Consider the following 22,122-nt stretch of genomic DNA (forward strand, 5'->3'; position numbering starts at 1 on the left):
TGGTATACTAAGGAGAAACACGTGGCAGGAACGGGCTATTTCGATATTTCACAGGGAACACGCGTTACGGAAGAGGGAGGACAGGCGAAGAGGGATAAGTCGTTGGAACAAGAGAGATTCCTGAGAAGTTCGACCAGGGCAGCACAGTTAGTTAGATAGTTGGTATTTACTAGCTACGAATAGAGACACGTATATGTATATCTCGCGTGTATACGTACTAGCCTTACCTTCGGCACACGGTTACCGCAATGCCAGATCTTGCGCACATTCGGACAGAGACGACTGCAGGAGAATCCATTGCGATTTCGTTCGTTGGTTAGCCTCGCGCGATACCGCTTTACCCGCACCTTTACCCGCACCTTTACCCTACAACACACCAATTATTCTAATATCACAAAACATTCTCGGCTGCGTTTATCTTGCTCCGTTTACCGCGTATTTAAAGCGAACGAGACTCTAACGAGTATCGTACGTAACAGGAAACGTCGCTAAAAAATATAGTACAGACAATTTCGTTACGGTGGCTCGAAACGATCCTCCGAATTTTTACCTAACTTTGTCAATCTTTTTCCACTGGCTACGATATTCCATACATATGTTCGATCGCGTATCGTTCAGTGCTACTTTCGTACGACCACGAAATTTGGATACCTGAACCCGATAAAACGGCGTTTCTTTGAAAGATACGAGTATAGCCAGTGTATACCGATAAATTAAGAGAGCGGCACGAGAAACAATATCACGCGTAGAAACATCGGCGGAAGAAAATTTACGATCGAGTCTGTACGGTGTACCGGGTGACCGCGGAAAATGGTACTATTCCTGAAGGGGTCGTAGGAAGCTGATGGCGTTCACTACGGGCTATTGTTCGTGGCTGGACGAGAGGAACTATTAGACGCCTAGTTTAGCGGTTACTAGCCCCAGGTCGGCTCCAACCGTCTCGCATCAGCGTCGACCTCTTCGTTCAACCGCTGATTCCGAGTTGTGCCGAGAAACGAGAGACGCCTCCGGGAATCGAAAGACTCGGCACCGCTGCTGGCTACTCGCTCATTGTCGACAGTGTCTCGTATCCGTACTTGCATCGTAATAAACTCCTCTACATTTGTTTGCCGACTTTAAAGATGACTCCTTTGTTGGCAGAACTTCCGATTCCGCCAACATTCCCGCGTATTCGTTATATTCCCTCTGCGCGGTGTTATTCGCAAACAGAACCAGCAATTTCCCTTTTTCCTTTCTTTTCCACTTTTCCAGAAACTAGCGTCGCGAGTCGTACAGATAGGAGAACAAAGAGATCGGCACCGGTACGAAAAAAAGAAGCGCGAGCTTTTCGAGACAGACGAGAATCGAGCTATCGAGGGTGAAATGGGAACAAGAGAGAATAGCGGTGGCCCGCTGGTCGTTAGTCAAGATAATTAATTCCGAAAGCGAGTATTAGCGAAAGCTCGCAAACTCGTCGAGTCTCTAAGGTGAACGGTGAGATACATCGTCGCGGGGGCAATTTTCGTTTTCGTTGAGCTCTCTTGCCTTCGCTTCTTGGCGTCTTTCTTCTCCAGTTACGCCAACGCTGAACCGACTTGCACGAAGAAAAATATTTCTTTTACCCTTTTCGTATAAAAATCATTCGTTCCGCGATTGTTCTTCGCAAGACAGAGAGAGAGAGAGAGAGCGAGAAAGAGAGCGAGAGAGAGAGAGACGTGCAGCAAAGATAGGGATCCAAATGTGAAAGACGGGAATTAGATTCGCAAAGATCGGCTGATTTGTTCCGGTGTAAATACGATAACGAAGAAAAAAGTAGAAGACAAAAGAGAAAGAAACTGACTGCGACCGTCTGGACGGAAGACGGTTCTCTGTCTCCCGAGGGGGCAAAAGCGTGGAGAAAGTTGCAGGTGGAAGAAGGCGGAAGGCAAGGAGAGGAAGAGAAAGAGAGAGTTGGTCAGAGGTAGGAGTCAGAGTCAGGCTGGGTGTTAATTACATCAGTGTGTGCTGGCACGTTGCCCGGCCGTTCTTGCCTATGTATATGTTCGGGTACGAGCGCGTGAGAGCGAACAGGGGAAGCTTCGAACTTTCGGAAGAGAACGGAAAGACGAAAGCGGAGGAGGAGAAGAGGGAAAGAGAAGATAGGATGAGAGAAGGCGTGCGATCAATGAGAGGTTTGGCGCTCCATTGGCACGCTGCCCGTTCTACCATATCCTCCCGCTGACTCTTCCCTCTATCTTTCTTCTGCCGCTCTCTAACCTCGAAATTCCTTCAGCATCCGGACCGACAAGAATATCGCATTCTTAGCCCTGCTTTTGGCGTCCCGACTGGAAACTCTACCGGAACTTTAAACCCCGTTTAACGTCCAGGCAAGAACGATGATTGCTTTAATTTAAATTTCAGTTTCTACGGAGTTTTAACTAGATTCTCTCGATAGATTCCCCGGATGAGAAGGCTGCTCGAAATACGAACAATTTCAACGACGATTCACGCGTGACACGCGATTTAACTGAGCGATCTAGATCAAGGAATCGCGAGACACGGTGTTTTCCCTGTCGCTCGCGCTGCATACCCGTCAAACTTTCGTCGATAGAAAAAGCTGATAAAAAGTCGGTTCTCTAACCAAAACCATACCTCTCGCGCGATCCTTACGACGCAAGTTTTCCCGTTACCGCGTCATCGACGCTTAAAATCGATCGGCCGAGACGACGATGTGTCCGAGATCGCGAAATCGGTAGTTAAGATCGCAGTAGTATCGCGAATATGTAGCGTTAAAGTCGGTCGATGTTTAAAAGAATACAGTCTCTTGTTTGTTACTTTCCAATAAAAGTAAGTTTATGCTAACATTCGCTGTTGACAACGGAGATTAGACGTTTCGATAGCACGTAAAGAAGCTATATCTTTCTACAGAAGAGCTACACAGCCCTTCGACTGGAATCGTTGGAAAGAACGTCGCGTGACGAACTATTTTACCTATCCTTTCGTCTATTTTCTCTGCCATTTGCCGTATGACTGAATTTCACGAAGCCTCTTTTATATGATAATACACAAAGAATATACCCCTTTTCTAAGGAAGCTTTACCGTTTCTTATCTCAGTGACCCCGGGTACATCCTTTATTCTCCGAGGCGGCTACTCATCCTAACTGAAGCTCGTTACGCTAAGATCGTTATCCCGCTTCTGTAGAACGAAACAGAATTTTCTTAGCTGGACGACTACAAAACGTAAACGTTCAAAAATGTTAAACGCGTTACGACGTAATTCCCGTCATTTCGTCAAAAAGATAAAATTTCAAGGCAAAAGAATAAAATTTCATCGTCGATATCGAGACTAGATATCGTTTTAATCGCCGGGAAATGAAGTGGAAGATTGACGGAGTATAAGAAAAGCCGTTAATTTCGGGCCAAGTTTTTGCGTCGTTCGGAGGACTCGCGACAGGAAACAATTTAATTGAAAATTTTTATCACTGCAACATCTTCGTTAGTTTCTCGGTTTCTTTCGTTCTTAATGTAGCGTGAGTAATATCGCAATTAGCGCTGCTTTCGCGATTCGCTCGCGGCCCAACGATTCCTTCTGCGTTACAGCAAGTTTCTTTCTAATTACTTCAGCCGCTACGGGCCGAAACAGAACTTAAAATCGACGAACTAGCTCGATGATAAATTCGCTTTTTCTTTCCTGCGAACGTTTCAGTTGCACGGGGAGAAGGAAAATGCCAGGAGAAATGGATATATCACGTACCATCGGAAATCAAAGTGGACTAAAATATAGGTGGGGATCGATGAGTGTAATTCGAAGGCGCAACCGAATCGCATCGTTCCATCGAAACTCCCACGCTAGCTAGAAACAGTAACGTACATAGGTCAACGTGTCGAAGGTCGATAAACTCACGATTCGAGGGAAGCTCACGTAGCAAATAGCTATTCTTGGAAACAGTTTTGCTTTTTCTTCTTATTTATGCACCAACCGTCCAACTATCGCTTAGCTTCCAGTTTCATAGACACGATCGACGTCGTTCGTCCTCCTATTTATTCCACTCTATGATTTATCGTTACAGTTCTTGTGACAAACTTCGTACACTGATTTTAGTTTTAAATACTCTACGGACGTCGTTACGTAGACATAAGGTTAGGCGAAAATCAGTTGCGCACGGTGACAAGAATTACTCGAGGCACAGCGATTTTGCGAGAAACCGATCGAAAATTCAGTTATTAGCGTTCGTTTCCGAGATTCCGTTTGATCAGTAACGAAATCGGATGGACGATGGTCGGCAAAGAACCTGTCACGCGTTTAACAGCTGGCAATACCGTTCAGACTGCGAATGTCCGTGTTTAATTACTGGAGGTTCTACGCGAGGTTCTACACGCAGCTCGAGGCTTTATATATGATCGATATATCGCCAGATAAACGGACTACTATTCGCAATATCATGAAAGCTAGGATATGAGCGTCTATCAGGATAACTCGATTAATTCATACGTTATCGCTGATTAAAATGAAAAATTAACAGCGTTCGACGCGATCGTATTTCGATCTTCGAGCGTAACGTTCAATCGGGAAAACACGGCTACGGATTTTATAAGTTCCAGTTCCAGCCTTTAATCTGCTAATTGCGGTTTCTATCGCCTTCCGCTATTATTACCGTTACTATAGCTTTCTGATTGACGTACCACGACTACATACCAGCTGATTAACTACTAATGATCCCGCAACGTTCGTACAGCTTCGCTCGAATAATTTACGAGGATCGTACCAACGTTCCAGGGAATGTCGCGATTTAATTCCTAGTTCGCCGCGTGGAAATTCTTGGAACTAGCCTTGACGCTCCTTGCGAGAAGAATCGTTGTTAATATAGAACGCGGGGGTGAAGTTTCGCAGAAAAATGACGACCATACGAAATGGTTGTTTGACAGACTGTAAAACGTTCCTGGGATATGCATATAGAGAGGCGGGTTGCTCGAAGTAGCAATGCAGAGCGTCAGTCCAGACGGAGCTGGTCTCTTATTCAGAACGCATAAGTTATTCGTTTAGCCTGCGCCGTAACGGCGGCGTAGCGGCGGCGTAGCGACGGCGTACCGGCGGCGTCGCGTCGGACCGTTGTACGTGGTTGGCGTCGTGTCACGAGAACTGCACACGGCTGCACACGGTTGCACACGTGCACGGGTTTCTAAGTCGGCTAAACCCAGACTCGAAGAAAAGAAAGTATGCGATGTTCTAGCTACGCGTTCACCCCTTCGGGTTCCCGTACATTCGGCAAATGATCGTCGCGAAACCATCGCTGGGAACATTAACGATCCTTTTTTTCCCCAACCCCTCCCCCTTTCTCCGATGTACCCTTTGGAATACGTGCAACCGCAACTACGAACTAAGAAAATAACGTCCATTACGTAAATTTTATTCCCTATCGCGTTCAACTAAATTCACTAGAGTATCTCGTACGTGGTCTGCTTTCGATTCCAAGGAGCTAACGAAGCCACTCGCGTAATTTCGACGATCGATCGAACAATGCATTTGGTCGGCTTGTAATTTAGAGCACGTTTACTCCTGTCTTTTCCACTGATAATTTTTCGTTTCATTGTACAAAAAAAAAGAAAAAGAAAAAGAAAGAAATATACCTTATTAGGAATAAATCGAAGGAAACGAACAACGTTCGAAACGGTTCTATAGACTCGACGTTAATTTGCGAAGCCGTGATCGCTACGTTTACTCGTACGAGCAACGACGTTGTAACGATACGAGCGGCGCGAACAGCAAACGCTCGACGTAATGTCGATTGGACGCGCGACATGCAACACGAGACACGCAACGCGCGACACACGGCTTGCGGCATACGCTTTGATGAAACAACCATCGATATTGCTAAACGACGACCTTTGCACTAACGAGTTGCACACGAGGGATCGAACAAAACGATTCACGGAAGAATTCCGTGAGACCAACGGAACGGAGAAACAAACATTTCGTATTACATTTGCCAACAATCGCAAACGTCGTTTCCGACAAATTTACAATAATCGATCGGGCAACTTTTTTTCCTCGGTATTAACAACGCGTCTAATTCATTTGTTACGAATGGCACAGTCGTTGATCGGAATAATTCATTTTGCAGGAACGACTTAGCGAGAGGCTGCGCACTTTTCGCTGAACTCGGTTCGCCGAGTCTCCGTCCAAATTGGATCGCGCGTAAACCTCTGGCTATGAACTCGAGCCGTCGATATTTACAAGCACCTTTTGTTTCTTCGCATTCGACAAACTTCATCGGCAAGCGAGAATTCGCGAGCCGTTTCTATATTTTACACGCGATAAATCGATCGAACATCCTCGGCATTAGACGCGGAAAACGGCGATAATAGATGCGAGAAAGTCCAGGGAATTTCGGCTCGAACAAAGGAAGAGGAATTTCACGAGCGGTAAAAGCGCGAGAGAAGAAACAGAAGCAACGAGTAAATCTTTTCTCTATACGCAGGAAGGCTCGTTGAGCAAACAAAAAGATACGCGAGACTGGAAAAAAGCGGCCTGTCAAAACATCTATCAAACTGTGAAAGGAAAGGACGAAGGGACAAAAGAAGCGATCGTCGAGGGAAAAATTGTCATCGAGTGTCCAGGTTCTTTATGTACTATCGAGCGAGTGATTATTCGAGGACGCTATTTGTTATTCGTATAGCGCGACGATCGAGACGAAGATAAAAGGCCCGAGCGACCAACCGAAATACTTTTTCTAGTTTCCGAGACTTTTTCTGCTCGTTCTCTTGTTGTCTCATTTCCTCGTTTCGCCGTTCCGAGATTCGGCAAATTTTCGACGTCACAACGGGATTTATCGTTTTCGCAGTGGATCCTGGTCTATTTGTTCTACATTTCACACGTATCGAGGAGGAATTCAGGGGCTTGCCGGCCCCGTTGAAATATCGCGATAGCAGGACGAAGCACGGTAGCGAGAGCCCGTCAAAATCCACGCTGAACGTGCCGCCCTGTTGAAAGGAAGGGGGTGAAAACTGCGGAACAACCGAGAGAATGGCGAGGACGGAAACCGGACAGGAAAAAACAAAGTAGAAAGTAGGCGGGTGGAGTTTGAATTTTTTTAAGCGAGCAGATTTCGTCGAGAGGATCGCGACATTTGCGCGCGACGAACAAATGCCGAAACGTTTCGTTCTGTGAGAACTCGCCACTCTCGTCGTTCTTGTCCAACGTTCCGTTGATACGGATGTCGACAGTTTCATCCATAAACTCTATTTTGGCGGCGACACTGCCCCACGTTTTTATGCAAGCTTTTAAAGACCGCAGAAAGGTGTACGATCGTCGACTCGGACGATAAAGGGAAAACGCGTCTGCGACAGCGCCAGGTACACCGACCACGTTTGTTAGAAATTCCAGGCGCCGCTCTCAACGCCACGATCGTGTACGTTAGATCGAAGGTAGACGAACCGTAACCATGTCGTCGCATCTCGCCATCGCGTGAAAATACTCGTGGTCGCAAGCAAGTAACCAGAGTAACGCGAAAGTTGGCGTGTTAGCGAATTACGATAAAATCATTTGCCATTGATCGTTAACCGATTTTGTATCCTACCAGACACACTGGTCTATATAGATAAGTCTCGTCGATTCTCATAACACCTATGCATTAAGACGATACTTAACTTTGATTAATGTCGGTATCTCGCGTGGCGCGTATCTACCCGCGCTAATAAATTATCCTTCTTGACGAATTACCGAAGAGGAACGATATAACCGCGATGATACGGGAAGACGAGAGCCGCGAGAAACGACCAAGATAGGTTCCCTACGAAAGCAGACTCGCCCGACAATAATCGTCGATGTGTTTGCTGAACGTGGAAACGTGTGAACCGACCGGAGAACCGGCTTTACCGTCGACTTTGCAAAATCTAAGACGAGATCAAACAAACGGTGTCCGCGCTCGGATTACAAGACTTCGTGGCTCGGTCATGTTCTAACTACGCTTGTTATCCTTCGCCACCATTTACTTTGCTTTCCACGTTCCAACAACTCTCCCCTTATTTCAGACGCAACTAGCCGAGCAAAAGTTTGTCGCTTCTTGCGCGTGAAATTCTCTCGATTCGATTCGTTTGACCCATTTGAAAAAGTAACTCGCTATTTCCCAGTCAGATATAATTATAACGAACGAAAAAGGAAAAATTGGCGATCGAGCTATCGATATCTTTACTCGTTAAGCGGTATAATACGTTTCAAAATGCTCTTTATTTAATTCCCTCTTGGTAAACTTTTCTAATGTAAATTTCTTGTCTGAAATTCTTTAAAATGTATTACTTTGCTCGAGTATGCGAGAGTACGTGTCACTTCTCGTACGAGCCAACAAGCGAAAAGTTTTAATGGAATCCGCCACCGCGTTCCTCGGCTGTCTGCCTATTTAAATTACGCGTTTCGAGTCCCCATCTTCTTCCCCCGACACCGAACCCGACTATCCGACCACACCGAAATCAACCCAAAAAATTTGGCTTCGTCCGTTTCTAAAACTCGTTAATTCCTTTTTCGTCAATTACCAAACGTTCTATTTGGACAAATTTAAAGTATCGAACGAGCGAATGAGATTCGACGACTGATAAGAAACACGGACGAGCTACGGGAGAACCGTTGCGAGTAAATATCGACACCGTGCGATAGATCAAACTATCCAACGACAATGGCGAAACGACGCATTCGATCGTAATAACGATCTTAAGAGGAGGCGGTCCTTCCTGCAACTTCTCGCCAGGCTCGTTACAACGAAATAAACGCTTGAGAGCAACGAGACAGACAACGAACGGAAACGCGATCAAAGTTCCAGAGAAAGGAGTAACGTCCCTTGTCCATTTGTTCATATCGGACCAGTTCTCCGACTCGCGATAAGTTTGCCGGTCCAAGTTTCACGGACCAACTTCCGTCTTGCGCGCTACTTTCCTTTTGCTCGCCAGTAGTTTATCCCCGTGCAGGTGGACCGAGCGTTCCCCTATTTTTTCCACTTAATTCTCCGGACACTTGGCCGTCTAGCCTTCCTTCGGACTTTCTTCGAGGGGTAAGTGGTTCGAGAGTCGCGATCGGGAGATACCTCAGGCGAGCGTTCGCTTCGTCGTATCGTATCGCGTCGCGTCGAGCAGAGTCGACGTTCTATGGAGCACAGGGGATGCTTCTCTCCTCCTTCTCGACCATCGAGTACCCTCGTTCTGAGAAAGACTCGTATAACACATTGTACGGCAACATCGGGAACAAAAGAATTTTAAACAACCTCGTAACAAGTTGTACCGTTTTCGAAACAGACTCGTTTCCCGTCGCCCTTCTCGTTACGTTTCGCTGGTAATTTCTCTCTCGTGATATGTACACGACTATAGTACGGGCCATCCGAGGAAAATGAATACGAAGGATATATACCCGGCTTTAAAACGAATTAAAAGTTAAAACACAAGGGTAATTCGCGAAAGAACGAAGCTGGTGAAAACGCGTTACTTCGAAGCGCGGTGTCGCTTTTCCTCGTTCGGCTTTCTTCCTCTTAGCGGCATCTCGTTCTTCCCTTTCACCCACTTTTTCTCCTCGTTCCCCTCTATTCTTCTGGCGAATCGCTCATTGTCCCTTCTAATGGCGCTTTCATTCCTACCGTTTCGTCCTTCGTCACCTTCGAGCAGGCTCTACCATCGTTTAATCGAGCACGCGATGAGATTTTCGAAATCGGCCACACTCCGACGACAATCCGACTAGGTATGTGCTTGAAACGAGCTTGCGTGCAAACGACAGATTCGATTTTCGACCCATTTGCGGCACCACATTCGCATTCCACGAATCCTTCCGCCGGAGAAACACTCGAGAAAATACTTAACATTTCGAGCCGTTTGATTTAGACGGATCCCGATAATATTATATTAACCAGTAATTTCTTCTCTTTATAACGACGCTCGTTGAAAACTTGCAAACTAACGTTTCGTTATCGTTGATATATTAATTTACGTTCGTTAAATCACGCGGTATCGTTAACAGCGAATAATCGAATTTCATCGGTTCTAGACAAAGATAGAAGCTATTTGCCGATTAGAATAAAGGTAATCGTTCGCTAAAACGATAAACGAAAAACGATACTACTCCGTTTCAAATAAAACGACGATACGCACGATGACAGTCGGACAATATGTGCTTCGCGTACCTGCTATTATAATCTTAAACTGTCCACCGTGATATTGTCAACGAAGCGGCATCGGCTGAATTTCGATTACGCGTGAAAACAAAGCGTGCGTTCCAGGTGTATGGCATAGTACCGACGAACGTCGTTCTACTCGGTAATTAAACGGCGCATAAATACGATTTCGACGTAAATACGCGAACTTTATCGATGGCTAAATTTCCTTTATGATCTCCGTTCGAAGATAAGACAAGCGCGTTTCCATCGTTATACGCACGTTGAAATATCGCTGCGTAATAGTTGCTAATGAATATCGTCGATAGGATCGATTGCATAGTATCTCTCTTGAAACGCGAGAAGACAAGAAGGATGCAAAGATCTAGAAAGTAGGATATTCCGGCGAATGATGCGAGGGAAATGTCTGAGAAGACGCTATTCTCCTATTTAAAACAAATAAGGAGCAGAGAGAGACGTTAAAGGATATATGTAAGAAAAAGCGGCTGGAATAGGATCCGACGAAGAAGGAAAATAATGGAGAGAAAATATGACGTAAAAAAGGAAAGTCTTGAAATTGTAAAGAACCTAGACGAGGGTGTCGGATTCAGAGACAGAGTTTTATTTCAAAGGATTCAAGCGTCACGTTACCATTCCTACGCCCCTTATTACTACAAACGCGATACAGGATGATTCTAAATATTCCATGAAACGCTTCATTTGCCACATTATCGCGAGTAAACTAAGGAAAACGAAGAAAAATCTTACGATCCTCCATTTCGTTAGCTTTCACGCGTAACGTTAGAATCGCGTAATAGCGATATCGCGTATAAGGTTTCAAATAATTCTCTGTATGATTTACATATGTGGATAGATGTTCCAAACTCGTAGGAAAACAGACTGTAGCTGGAAAATCGAGGTTTCTTCGACCAGTGTCACGGACTAACGTTCGAACGTTCCTATTTATCGAATCGTAATTGCAGCACAGTTTGCCAAAGCTTCGCCATCGAAAGTTCAGACGCTAAGCAATACGGACAGAGTTCGAGTAAGTTCTCCGAGAACGAGACTACGTTACCGCGACGCCTCTTTTGCGAAACAGAACGTCGAGTCGAATGGAACGTACGAAACGAGAAACTTCAACTTGACGAAACCTCTGAACTTTGGTTCAGCCGACGCAAATTCCTAATGCTTTGTACATGATGCGTCTATTACGGGTTCGATCGTATGTTTCAGATAGATTCGTCGTTGTCGTGCGATGTAATTACGTTCTAAAGCTACATTTAGAAAATGGAACCAGAGAAGTTTTAACAACTGACAGGCTCTGAATCGCTAGGCTGTAGGCTATATATAAAATGATTCGTGACAAGCGAAACGAGAGCGTACGACTCTTCCGAGTTGATTTCGATTTACGAGCATGGCCAGCGAAAAGCTAAGAATAAACGAGAGAAGGTGAATGCGATAAAATAAGAGAGGAGGGAGAAAGGACAGAGTGCAGGATCAATGAAGTCGATTCTAACTAAACTACGGAAAATGATAAAAAAGAATACGTTGGGATAGAAGTTTTTGTTTTTTTTTTTTTTTTCTTCCCTCTTGACCTTCCCCAGTCCTCTATCTTCTCGTACGTTCTCTCGTTGGTCTTGCTTACTCAGCCTACGAAGATCGTGTTTTACGTCGGTCTTCGTCTCCTCCGGAACCGTATACCAAGGCAAATCTTGTCAAGAGTCCCTTCTACGAAAGAGAAAAGTAAACGTTGTCGTCCTCGTTCTCGTCTTCGTCGTCTTTTTCCATCGACCTCGTTTTTTATTACAACGACGTCTAGCTAGCAAGACAATTGTACCGAGCGCTTTCTACTTCTCATCTTCTTCGCGTGTATGTTCGCGATACAAAAAGTAATATAAATCTACAAAAGTACCTATCTAATTTTATTCTACGCCGTTGATGACCGTAGATGAAGCGCAGCGAAAAAGTAGAATGATTAGATTTCATTTTTATAGGTACAGAGAATAAAGTAATCTACGATGTACATCCTCGGTGCCTGTACGAAGTAACAAAGCCCGCCATTTCTCATCCGTACCCGAGGATACGAGATGATCGACAGAAATTCGACGACCGAACTTGAGGTCAAGTTGGAAAGGCTAATCGTTGTATAAGAAACAGATGCGACGACGGAACTCGTACGTATAGTGGAAACTTCGAAAACGAGGAGGGTTATTTCGTCACCCATTTTACCAGAAGCTGAGATAGTCGACACGGTTGGCAAGGTTGCTGCTAGTAGACACGCTCGAGAGAGACCCTCTTGAACTGAAGGATACTCCAGAAAGCATGTACGAGACCTTCCGCGTCTGTCTCTCCGCTTGGCTAGACGGACTCGACGACGTTTGTTAACAAAGAAGAACGACACTCGATGATCCGCGTGGCCGAGTTTCGAGAGACACGCAGAAGAGGCAGAAAAGTGAGCAATTAGCGGGAGATTTCTCTGTAGTAGGTGAAATCGGGAAAGATTAGAAAATTTCCACGAAACAATTGGATTCGTTTAACTTTGCAGGAGTCGCGGCATCAAAAATCGCGCGATAGGCGAATTAATTCGATTCGCTGATATGCAAACTGTCGTTCGATTCCACTGGTTGCGATTGTCTTTCTCGAAAGCCGTGTGTGAAAGGAGGCTGCGGTCGGTAAACGGCCCTACGGTATGTTTCCAAGTGGCAACCTCTTTCCCAACTCTCGAACAAACGGTGAAAGCGAACAAAGTGGAATCACCGCTTAAAACAAGTAAGTAGTTTGTACCCTTTCGTTGCCGATTGTCTCGCTGCTGTCTAGGCTGCTGTGTGATATAAGTAAACTAACCGTTAACCTTCCCCATCTCGTACGTTTCCCTTATTCTTCCAAGACCCTCGTTCCGTGTCACGTCCGCTTCTCCTTTTCACCATTTCTGCCAAACGCTTCCGCTCCTTTCCGCGTTTTATCATTTACCATTTTTGCGTTTTATCTCGCAACGCGACTATACTGTGGCTATATTACCTGCGTTTCCATTTCGTCGGCATTTTAAACCCAGTTCTCCGCATCCATCTTTGATTACGTGCATTTTTATCGGTACGTCTCTTTATATTCGTCCCGTAACAGGAAATGTTTTCATTTTGACAGCTTCACCGACACATATTCTCTGTTTAGCCTGTTTCTTAAGCACGCGCATTTCTCTATCTGCCAGACAAACCTGTGCCACTCACTGGCGCATTTTCAGACCGCTAATGCATCCCTCGATGCCTCACCACCTACCTTGCGAACGGCACACAAATGCTCTTCGAGTACTCCTCTATCTACGTCGAGAGAGAAGAAGAGAAAGTCTGAGAGAAAGGGAGAGAATAGAAGCGAAGCGGTTCTGGTTTGCCTGTTCTAGATTGCTTCTGTAAATACCGGTCGGATCTCCGAGCAGCCTGTCTAACGTTCAACGTCTGTTTCTACCTTCACGGTTTCCCAACACGAGAATCTCTTTCCTTCGATGGTTTATCGAAGACACTGATTAAGGCTAGAACCCTCGACACGGCCGGATCTTTCCGAAATTTTAGACGTCCGATACAAGACGCTAATGGAAAACATCGCTCGTTAAAGGTTTACTCTACGAACCGATACATTGTCCACGTGTAATACGAACGACGTTTGATAATCAAAGCGTTCTATCGCGAGGGACCAATTTCTACTTTGAAACGTGTCGTACAAAATTAATTTCAAAGCGCGACGGTTTCGGTCGATGATAATTTTCGCGTTATCGTTTACTCGGATCAACGAGGAGCAGATGAAATAACGAGAGAAGAAACAATGCGAGAGGATAAAGCGAACCGAAAGGCAAGAAAAAGTCAGAGAGGATAGGAAAACTTGTTACCTCAAATCCCAAAGTAGCATGGGCGCTAATGTAATATACATTCATGAGCACCAAATCAACCCTTTCCATTGTCCAACAAAATTTGCCAGAGAACACAATGAAGACCATCCCATCTAACACCTCTACCTACTTCATCTGCTTTTCTCTTGTATCCTTTTCGCTACCTTTATCCCCGGGCTTCGTCTCTTCCTTTTTACTCTTCCCCTCCGCCCCCCCCACCCCGCGCTATTTCCTTTCTCGGCCCGCACTAGTCATACGTTAACTCGGAATGCCTCGTAGATTTATTCGCAGCATGTAATTGGTCCATTTCTCTCGAGATTCTTGTCGACCAAAGCTTTAAGTTTTACTTCGCGCTTTAACTGTATTTGAAATAGCAGCAAGGTGAGAATTTCGCCGTAGAACACGATTCTTTAAATTCGTATTTACGTAGTTCTCCGTCGTGAATCAATTATAACTTCGACGTCAATTGACGCGTTAGTAGAGATATCTTCTCCTCCTCGTACAAATAAATTATGCATCTTGACAGACACCTTCCTCTTTTCTCCTGTTCTTCCCAATCTTTCTTCCTTCTTTCTTATTATTGCAACATCAGAATAAATTAATCTATAAATGCTTGGATCACACTAAATTCATACCGAGGATCCTGTTGATGATACCCGACAATTACTAATGGGAAACATTGCTCGCTCGTTTATCTCTTATTTTCCACTTGTTCCTGCATTCTGTCTAGACTCGTCCCATCGGAAAGTTAAGCTTATTGATCACGCGCTCAATTACTCCACCGAAGCTTTCCAGATACTCAGCAACAACCATTCCATTTGCATTTCTTGCATTTCTCACTACCGCGTTTCTCCCTTTTCGTTTGTTTCTTCTTCGGATCGCCTCGTTAACGATTTCACCAACTGCGGATCTTTTTCAAATCGAACAACAGATTGCTAATGAACGTTCATTCGCGATCGAATTCACTTTCCATTTCCGACAGTTGATCGTTTGCGAACTATCCAAAAGTTACACTTGCGATAGATGGAATATACAAATCCTTAATCTGTAACTCGAAGGTCGTAACGTAAGATAAAAATCTGATACAGATAAAAAAAAAAAAATGATATTTTTGTAATGAAAACTAAAGTTTTGTTACGGTCTGAAGAGTAGGACTATACATAAACCCAGTCGACGTTACGGGATTGATTCTTCTTCTTCTTCCTCTTCTTCTTCCACTTCTTCTACCTCTCCTTCTGCCTTTTCTCCTTGAAAGAAAAGTTCCGACTAACGGACCCGGCTTCCCTTCGGGAGTTTTATTACGCTGGAGACGCGCTTATCCTAGCCACAGATTCGCGCCAACATATCCTCGGCTGTCGATAAGTCTACGACCGTACGAGAAAAAAGGACGACGGCGGAAAGAAAAAAGCAAGTAGAAATAACTGAAGAGTACGGTAAGAACAGATTCCAGAATCATTTCTTATCGGATACTAGATTTTATATTTCTTCGTTTCTTCTATCGTTTCGTAAATACTTGCTAGTTACCGTCATCGATCCGACTGCGAATTCGATCGCGTGTAACATTCGAACGAAAGATCGATAGAGGGACTGATAGAAAAGCCGTTTGCTGAATGGAAGGAAACGCTGTATACATATAGAGAAACGAAAAGGAGAAGGTTGACGACGAAAAGAAGGATACACCGGGTACTTTAAGCGACGAGGTAAAGACAAAGAGGATGCAACCCCAAAAAAGGAGAGAATACCTCTCGTGCCAGAGATGGAGATGCCAGGCAGCCGAGAGCTGCTTAGCCTGGAATTCCGTTGATGGATGGAATTCACTTCGTGCCGACGAGTAAGTATAATAGAAGTGAAGTTGGGCCTCGTGATGCCTACTGTTGCTGAATAGAAGCTTCGTTAGGCTTTGTCTAAGCGGAGTGCTGCAGCTTTACCCCTGCCATCCGCAATTTCCACCGCCACGCAACCCTCGCCCTCATCCTTCCAGTTTCTACCTACTTGAATTATTCTCTACCGCGTCTGTACGAGAGCGGACCGCCTCGCTACGCTACAAGTCTTAACATTGCGTTTGCGATTTTCTACTTGCTACCCTCTGATTCTACTCCCGTTACCAGTACCGTTATCCTTATCTCACCCACACCCACATACCCCTACTCTCCTATCCTGTCCATTTTATAATTCCTTTTCGTTTCGCCTTCCATAATCTTTCGATATAAGAACAAACTATCTCTAAAAGAACGCGAGGAAAAGTAAAATATCTAGGCGAGGAAGACTGAAATATCTTATCTTCGATTTGCAAATCCGACAACGAGGAAGTAATAAGTCGACGGTTATGAGTCAACGACACTTCCGTCGCCTGATAAGTTCTCAGTAAGTACCGGAAGCTCCGGGTTGAAACTACGACGGTGATGTATTCGAGTTCGGTTACGCCGAGACAGTTGTTCGAGGTAGTTTGCCGGCGATGTTGCAACTAGAGAGAACCTCCCTGATAGTTCCTACCGCCTTAATGCAGTTCCCGGTACAGTAGCGATACACTCGCGCCACAATAAACCTCCAATGCTGCAGCTATTTACGTGTACGTTTTTATTTATATTCGTGTATTACGTTTACGTATCTCTTCGTCGAACAACATACACGTTTAAAAAAGAGAACCGCGTTACCGTGTTGGATCAAATCACAACCAATCATCGTGACCGTTACATAACATCCGTCTAAGTTTTAATTTTATTATATTATTTCATTAATATTAAACCATAGATACCTTTGTTACATAAGCATATCCATCTGCGAATCTAGAAACACGCGTAACATCGATCACGATCTTAACCTATATATAAATATATTCGAGTCAAATGATCGAATTTGAAAGAACCGTCTACCAAAACTTAACCCAGTTCTCGACGTTACGGGTTGATCGTTTTTTACTTACCAAAGCGTAACGATTCATCACGGTTGCGGGAAAATTGTTGAGTTGATATATCGTCGCAACAGTGAAAGCCGGCAGAGTCTCATTTTCAACTAAAAGGAGCCACTATGATTTCTCTCTCACACACGATATGAATAGATATAAGGCAATATTAAAGTTCACACGTAAAGCTACCCGGTACGATACATACCTGTACGTAAACTATAGACACGAAGCTAGGGTAGGTGATAAAGGCCGCAGGATGTTGGTAACCGGAGGAAAAAGGATGGTGGAAGCTCGCGCATGCGCACCGTTAACGTGCTTAAGTACACACGCGGAGCACGACACACGATGGTTTCGTGCATATAACGTTGCTCGTATATTTGGACGGTGCACAAGATTTTAGTATGCAGAACAGGGTGCCTTTAATGCTGAAATATCGCTGCGAACACCGCAGCATCGTCTTCTCATCTTTCCAGCCGCCAAAATTTCATGGCCTTTTACGACACTGCTATGTACTTCAACCGAAATCTGCGCCCCATCGAGCACGCCAACTCAACGGTACGTGACATGAAACACATATATCAATGATATTTCACTAACTTGGTATACGATCTCCCGTTTTTTTTTTTCAAAATATGTCACTTTTGCGAAAGAATTTCTTCTGATAAATCATATTTTCTCTGCTATACGCATTAGCGCCTCGAACAAACCTCCTCATACATCGATAGCCAGAAGAAATATAATAAATGACGATTTCGATACATCGAACGACGATGAATATATGTATACATATGTGTATGTACACACACACATATGCGCGCGCACGCGCGCGCACGCACACACACACACATCGAAAGTAAAAAGTACCGGAGTCTGTTTTTTCGAATCACAGATATGAATAAGTATGACAATGTAGACTTCAAGAAATTGACCGAGTGTTGCCAGCTGCCAGCTGCCAGCTCTGTATTAAAGGAATCTCTGCGTTCCTGCTCTTAATCCCCTTTCAGCGACAGCCAGCTTGTTTTTCCAAGCATCCGCTTCCAGATGCTTTACCGAACTCCCTCGCTTCTTGTTTTCGTCGTTGTTTTGTCTCCTGGCAGCATGCAACGGTTGATTCACGCCTGGATGAACACCTACGAATTTTAACCCTCTCCACCTTCTCTACCCATCGACCTTTTCAACCAAACCAGTTTATCTCTTTTCTCTTTTTCTTTCTGTTGTCCTAACGTTTCTCTAGTGATTGACGAGGCTGCGTCAATCGTATTCGTATCGTTCGTTTCACAATACGAGCATTGTATTTATTCGCCATAAGGAAATATCAAAGATGGGATTATAGGTCAAGGCCGCGTGATGCAACATGCATTTATTGCCATGATAATAACTCTTACCGATGCAATATTTGGACAACCGTTTTTCTCTCCGCAAAGTAAAGAAATCTTTGAAACAAAGTCTATCAAAGTGATCGAGAAACTTGAAACAGCCGATAAAGAACGGACCGAAGTTCAGCCGATTTCTTGGAATTTTCATTAAAGAGCAAATCGTTTCTCCCTCCTTCCGCTTACTAAACCTCGACAACTTTCTTTTTTCTTTCATTAACGGCACGTCGAGCTCCTCTGCAATTTCCTTAGATAGACAATAAGCACGGTTGAGAAAAAGAAAGACGAAACTAGAGGCGGTGCAGGAAGAGTCGCTGCCGCCTTTCATAAAATCCAATTTAAGAACTGCTTCTGATCCCCGTCGTTCGTCCTTATTCCACAGTAATAGAGAGCCACCGAGACCTCTTCTTTATACACTTGCAAGTAAACTGCAGTTAATATGACGGTTATTACTTTGTATCCTCGCACTGGTGTCGCACAACTTTACGATGTATATCGACGAAATATCCGTTACACACACAATGTAAAATCGATTAAAACATCATTATTTCAGGATCTTCTATCTATATGTACACTTGTATATATACCAATGATTCATGCTTTTAAAGTAATACCCGTTTTTCTTCTTTTATAGTCTCGTTCGTATAAAATATCCTTGAAACTCTCGAGTTATCGTATAAATTTTATTGTTAACCTTAATGTTACTACTGTTAATGTTTTACAGGTATGTAATTTTCATTGTAAAAAGTGGCAAATGAGCGCATTGTATCTTGCTAAAGTCTTTACGTATGATTACAAGGCTCTACGTCATTTATAATATTACGATAATCAGTCCACAAACGAGCCTCTTTGAAACATACGATTCCACCGCCTCGAGAATACTGTGTATCCTAAACAAAGAAATATCTTCAACGTTTTATAATTGTAAACGTTTCTAAAAAAAAAATATACTTACGGCTCTATTGATATCACCAATGCAAACCCAGCGATTAGCGGACTTTTTGGTGCTTGTAATAGCCCATTTTGAATGGTCCTGACTACTGGCAAAATTCACATTCGCTACGTCGAATTCAAAGCTTTTAACATTGTAGATTCTGAATAATTGACGAATTCTTGTAACAAAGAAGAATGATAGAGAATGACGAAACAAAGATTAAAAGACGATACTACCTACTTTCTACGGGTACAAATTGAGGGTAACTTGCCTCGACCATTCAACCATGACTGAACATATAAATCTGATTGCAATTGTGGCGCTACAAAATCTCCGTATAAATCTGAACAGAATTTCAAGTTATCTAGTATAAATATATCTCCTAAGATAGTGAAATGTAATTTAACGAGCATAATTTTTACTTACCTTTACCCCATTTTCCATCCTTAGCAAACGAAATGAATTCAATCATTCTTAGAGATTTTATTACAGCTTTATGGTTGTAGGGAGGAGTTTTGATATGTTTCTGATCGATCGCATTTTTCAATACTGGGTACTGTTTACCAAGTATATCAGGAATATTTTTTGCATACACTGCTATTTCGTTGTACATTAATTGTTCTCCGATAATATCGAACTGATCACTGCCAAGGGAAATACATAAAAAACTTTGTCCGTAATACGTTCCACTTACCGGATAACTGTATTTGCCATCGGCAGTAATATTTTCCCTTTTTAACCGTCGAGTTTGCACACCACTTTTAGGAACTGGAGGGAAATTTGGAACGCTGTGAATTAACCAGAAGCCTTGGTCACTATTTGCCATCACTACACCCTTTGTGTGACCAAAGCTCCAGACATAAGAAGAATTTGGTGGACTATCGTTATATAAACTCCATATGCTTTCATTCTCGTTATCCTACAATAATAAAAACATCATAGTGTTCACTTTTTCTTTTTTTTTTTTTTTGTTTTTTAGTAATTCGTCATAATTGCTGTTATCATGAGATGAGAACGTAATTAAAGTCGTTAATTAATGTTTGCTAAATGCTTACCTGATTGTAAAGCGACGCTAATGTAATTCCAGGGATGGAATTGTTCGAACCGATGGGCCTAGAAGACACTTGCCAACCAGTTTCAGTAGTTGCATTCGTTATGTAGAGATAAGCAATTCCTTCTCTAATCAGGGGATTACTACTTGTTTGAACTTTTGGTAACTTATAAAGCACGTACCTAAAATAATAGCATTATTTTCAGTTTACATCTAAATCGGTTTCTATCATCTTCATACGATATCCTTATCACTACTCGGATGCAGTAATTTATGTAAAACTAATTGCGCGGAAAGTGATTCGAGAATAAAGCGCTTTGCGGAAGATAAGGATATAATTATATATTTACCAATCCACCGGTACATCTTTTTCATCTTTACATTGTAATTTATTGTATCGGTCGCCACATATAACGTTACTCACGATTACTAACGTAGTTACGTAAAATATAAATTTCATGTTCTCGATCTTCTGCTGGAATAAAACGAATAATTACAGAAACAAACCATGTCTAAACGATTCTCTTTAAAATTCAATTCGAGAAAAAGAAAGATAATGTAGCATTTCATACACTTTTGATTCAGGTCAGTTAATATTTTCAGGATAAGTAGCTACGTTAATCCGTAGCACAAGTATTATAACATTACGAATATCAATGACAAATACTACATAGATATGATAATTATCACACAACAGTATGAATAAAACACCATACGGATTTATATCTATTTATATGAAAATATATAATCCCCAATAAGTATATAATAATCCCCAAAAAGTATAAAAAAAGAAGAGATTAGTTTAATAATTTTCTACATGAGAAGTAGTCTATGTATTTTTTTATGTGAACTGTTTCAGTAAACTTACTTGTTTCATTGTAAATGGTATTTCATGCACGCGACCTAAATGGAAAGTTGTACGAAAATAGCACGACATGAAACGTGTTGAAGGTTTTACTCATGAAACAAAGTCATAGTAAAATATATGCTATGATAACAACGTACAATATTGTTCAAGTACATTGACAAAATTAAAATATTTTAAATCTTCATTCTATTCCTATGTTCTTTTCTTTCTCTTTTCCTTAACAAAACATATAATATTTATAATTATTATGGTGATAAATAGAATATACAATGATTCACATTATGTATATATATATACACATGTATACATAATACATATTGTGTTAGACATATTATACATGATGAATGATTTATTAGATATATTTACCATGATCTGCCGTTTTGCGTAAGTACAGTACAATATCACTCAACAGCTTTCAAGCGGAGACGTTGTTGTCATTACATCGACGATTCGACACACTGCACAAGCATTGGAAGTAACTATATGTATAAGAATATGTCAAGAACCATGAATGAGACATCATTTTACGTCACTGGAGTTTGTTTATCCTATTGGATCATTGGTCGAAACTTTCTTTTTCAAACGATATATTCATTACATTTATAACAATGAATACGATTCCTAAAATAAATGTTTGTTATTGTTGTACTTATGTATATGTATAAAATTAGTATATGATAATATATATCGATTATTTAAAATAATTCGATTATTTAAACAACCCACATTACCATCGTAAAGTAACATATTACGATTTTTATAATTTCTTTGTTAAATAATGTATCCAAGTTTCTTATATATACTATGTGTGTCAGAACAATAATTTATAATTCAGTTTTAATTAATTTTGAATATATTACGTTTATGATATTTTTACAAACAAATGTAAAAAGGTATTACATTTTAGTAAATAAGTAATTGAATTTTATAAAAATTCATCAACTTTAACAATTCGAAATGACGAGATTTTCACAATTCGGAATATAACGTTTACTTACACTTTACACAAACACTTAACTCCACCTATG

At 42.4% G+C, this 22,122-nt stretch overlaps 1 protein-coding gene and 1 long non-coding RNA gene across 6 annotated transcripts; one reads left to right on the forward strand and one right to left on the reverse strand.

The window, feature by feature from the left end:
- The first annotated feature begins 12,099 nt into the window (after positions 1 to 12,099).
- Positions 12,100 to 15,040, forward strand: LOC138180316 (uncharacterized). Of its 2 annotated transcripts, none has more exons than XR_011173260.1 (3): positions 12,100 to 12,538; positions 12,632 to 12,855; positions 13,325 to 15,040. It is a non-coding gene; the product is annotated as an uncharacterized LOC138180316 (long non-coding RNA). The 2 variants fall into 2 exon arrangements; XR_011173259.1 differs by having other exon boundaries at positions 13,481 to 15,040.
- A 3,870-nt stretch (positions 15,041 to 18,910) lies between these two features.
- On the reverse strand, positions 18,911 to 22,107 carry DNaseII (deoxyribonuclease II). Of its 4 annotated transcripts, none has more exons than XM_069112649.1 (9): positions 22,093 to 22,107; positions 21,461 to 21,715; positions 21,095 to 21,310; positions 20,577 to 20,701; positions 20,231 to 20,408; positions 19,602 to 20,094; positions 19,416 to 19,518; positions 19,197 to 19,353; positions 18,911 to 19,131 (listed from the first exon to the last, which is right to left on the reverse strand). In XM_069112649.1, exons 3-9 carry the CDS (start codon positions 21,161 to 21,163, stop codon positions 19,024 to 19,026), a joined length of 1,233 nt encoding a protein of 410 aa, XP_068968750.1. In that variant the 5' UTR covers positions 21,164 to 21,310; positions 21,461 to 21,715; positions 22,093 to 22,107; the 3' UTR covers positions 18,911 to 19,023. The 4 variants fall into 4 exon arrangements, with proteins under 4 accessions (XP_068968750.1, XP_068968747.1, XP_068968751.1 ...); XM_069112646.1 differs by lacking the exon at positions 22,093 to 22,107 and adding an exon at positions 21,826 to 22,074; XM_069112650.1 differs by lacking the exon at positions 22,093 to 22,107 and adding an exon at positions 21,826 to 22,070 and having other exon boundaries at positions 19,197 to 19,335.
- Between the last annotated feature and the right edge of the window lie 15 nt (positions 22,108 to 22,122).

Source organism: Bombus flavifrons, chromosome 5 (assembly GCF_040668555.2).
Source record: "Bombus flavifrons isolate JBK064 chromosome 5, iyBomFlav1_principal, whole genome shotgun sequence".
Classification (NCBI taxonomy): domain Eukaryota; kingdom Metazoa; phylum Arthropoda; class Insecta; order Hymenoptera; family Apidae; genus Bombus; species Bombus flavifrons.

Bases quoted from the DNA above. Each gene is read 5' to 3' on its own strand.
- DNaseII (XM_069112649.1), bottom strand. From the start codon at position 21,163: ATGTCGTGCTATTTTCGTACAACTTTCCATTTAGGTCGCGTGCATGAA. The intron at 20,409-20,576 runs GTAAATATATAA...CTATTATTTTAG, and splicing joins AAAGATGTACCGGTGGATTG to GTACGTGCTTTATAAGTTAC. The intron at 19,519-19,601 runs GTAAGTAAAAAT...AATTCTGTTCAG, and splicing joins GGATGGAAAATGGGGTAAAG to ATTTATACGGAGATTTTGTA.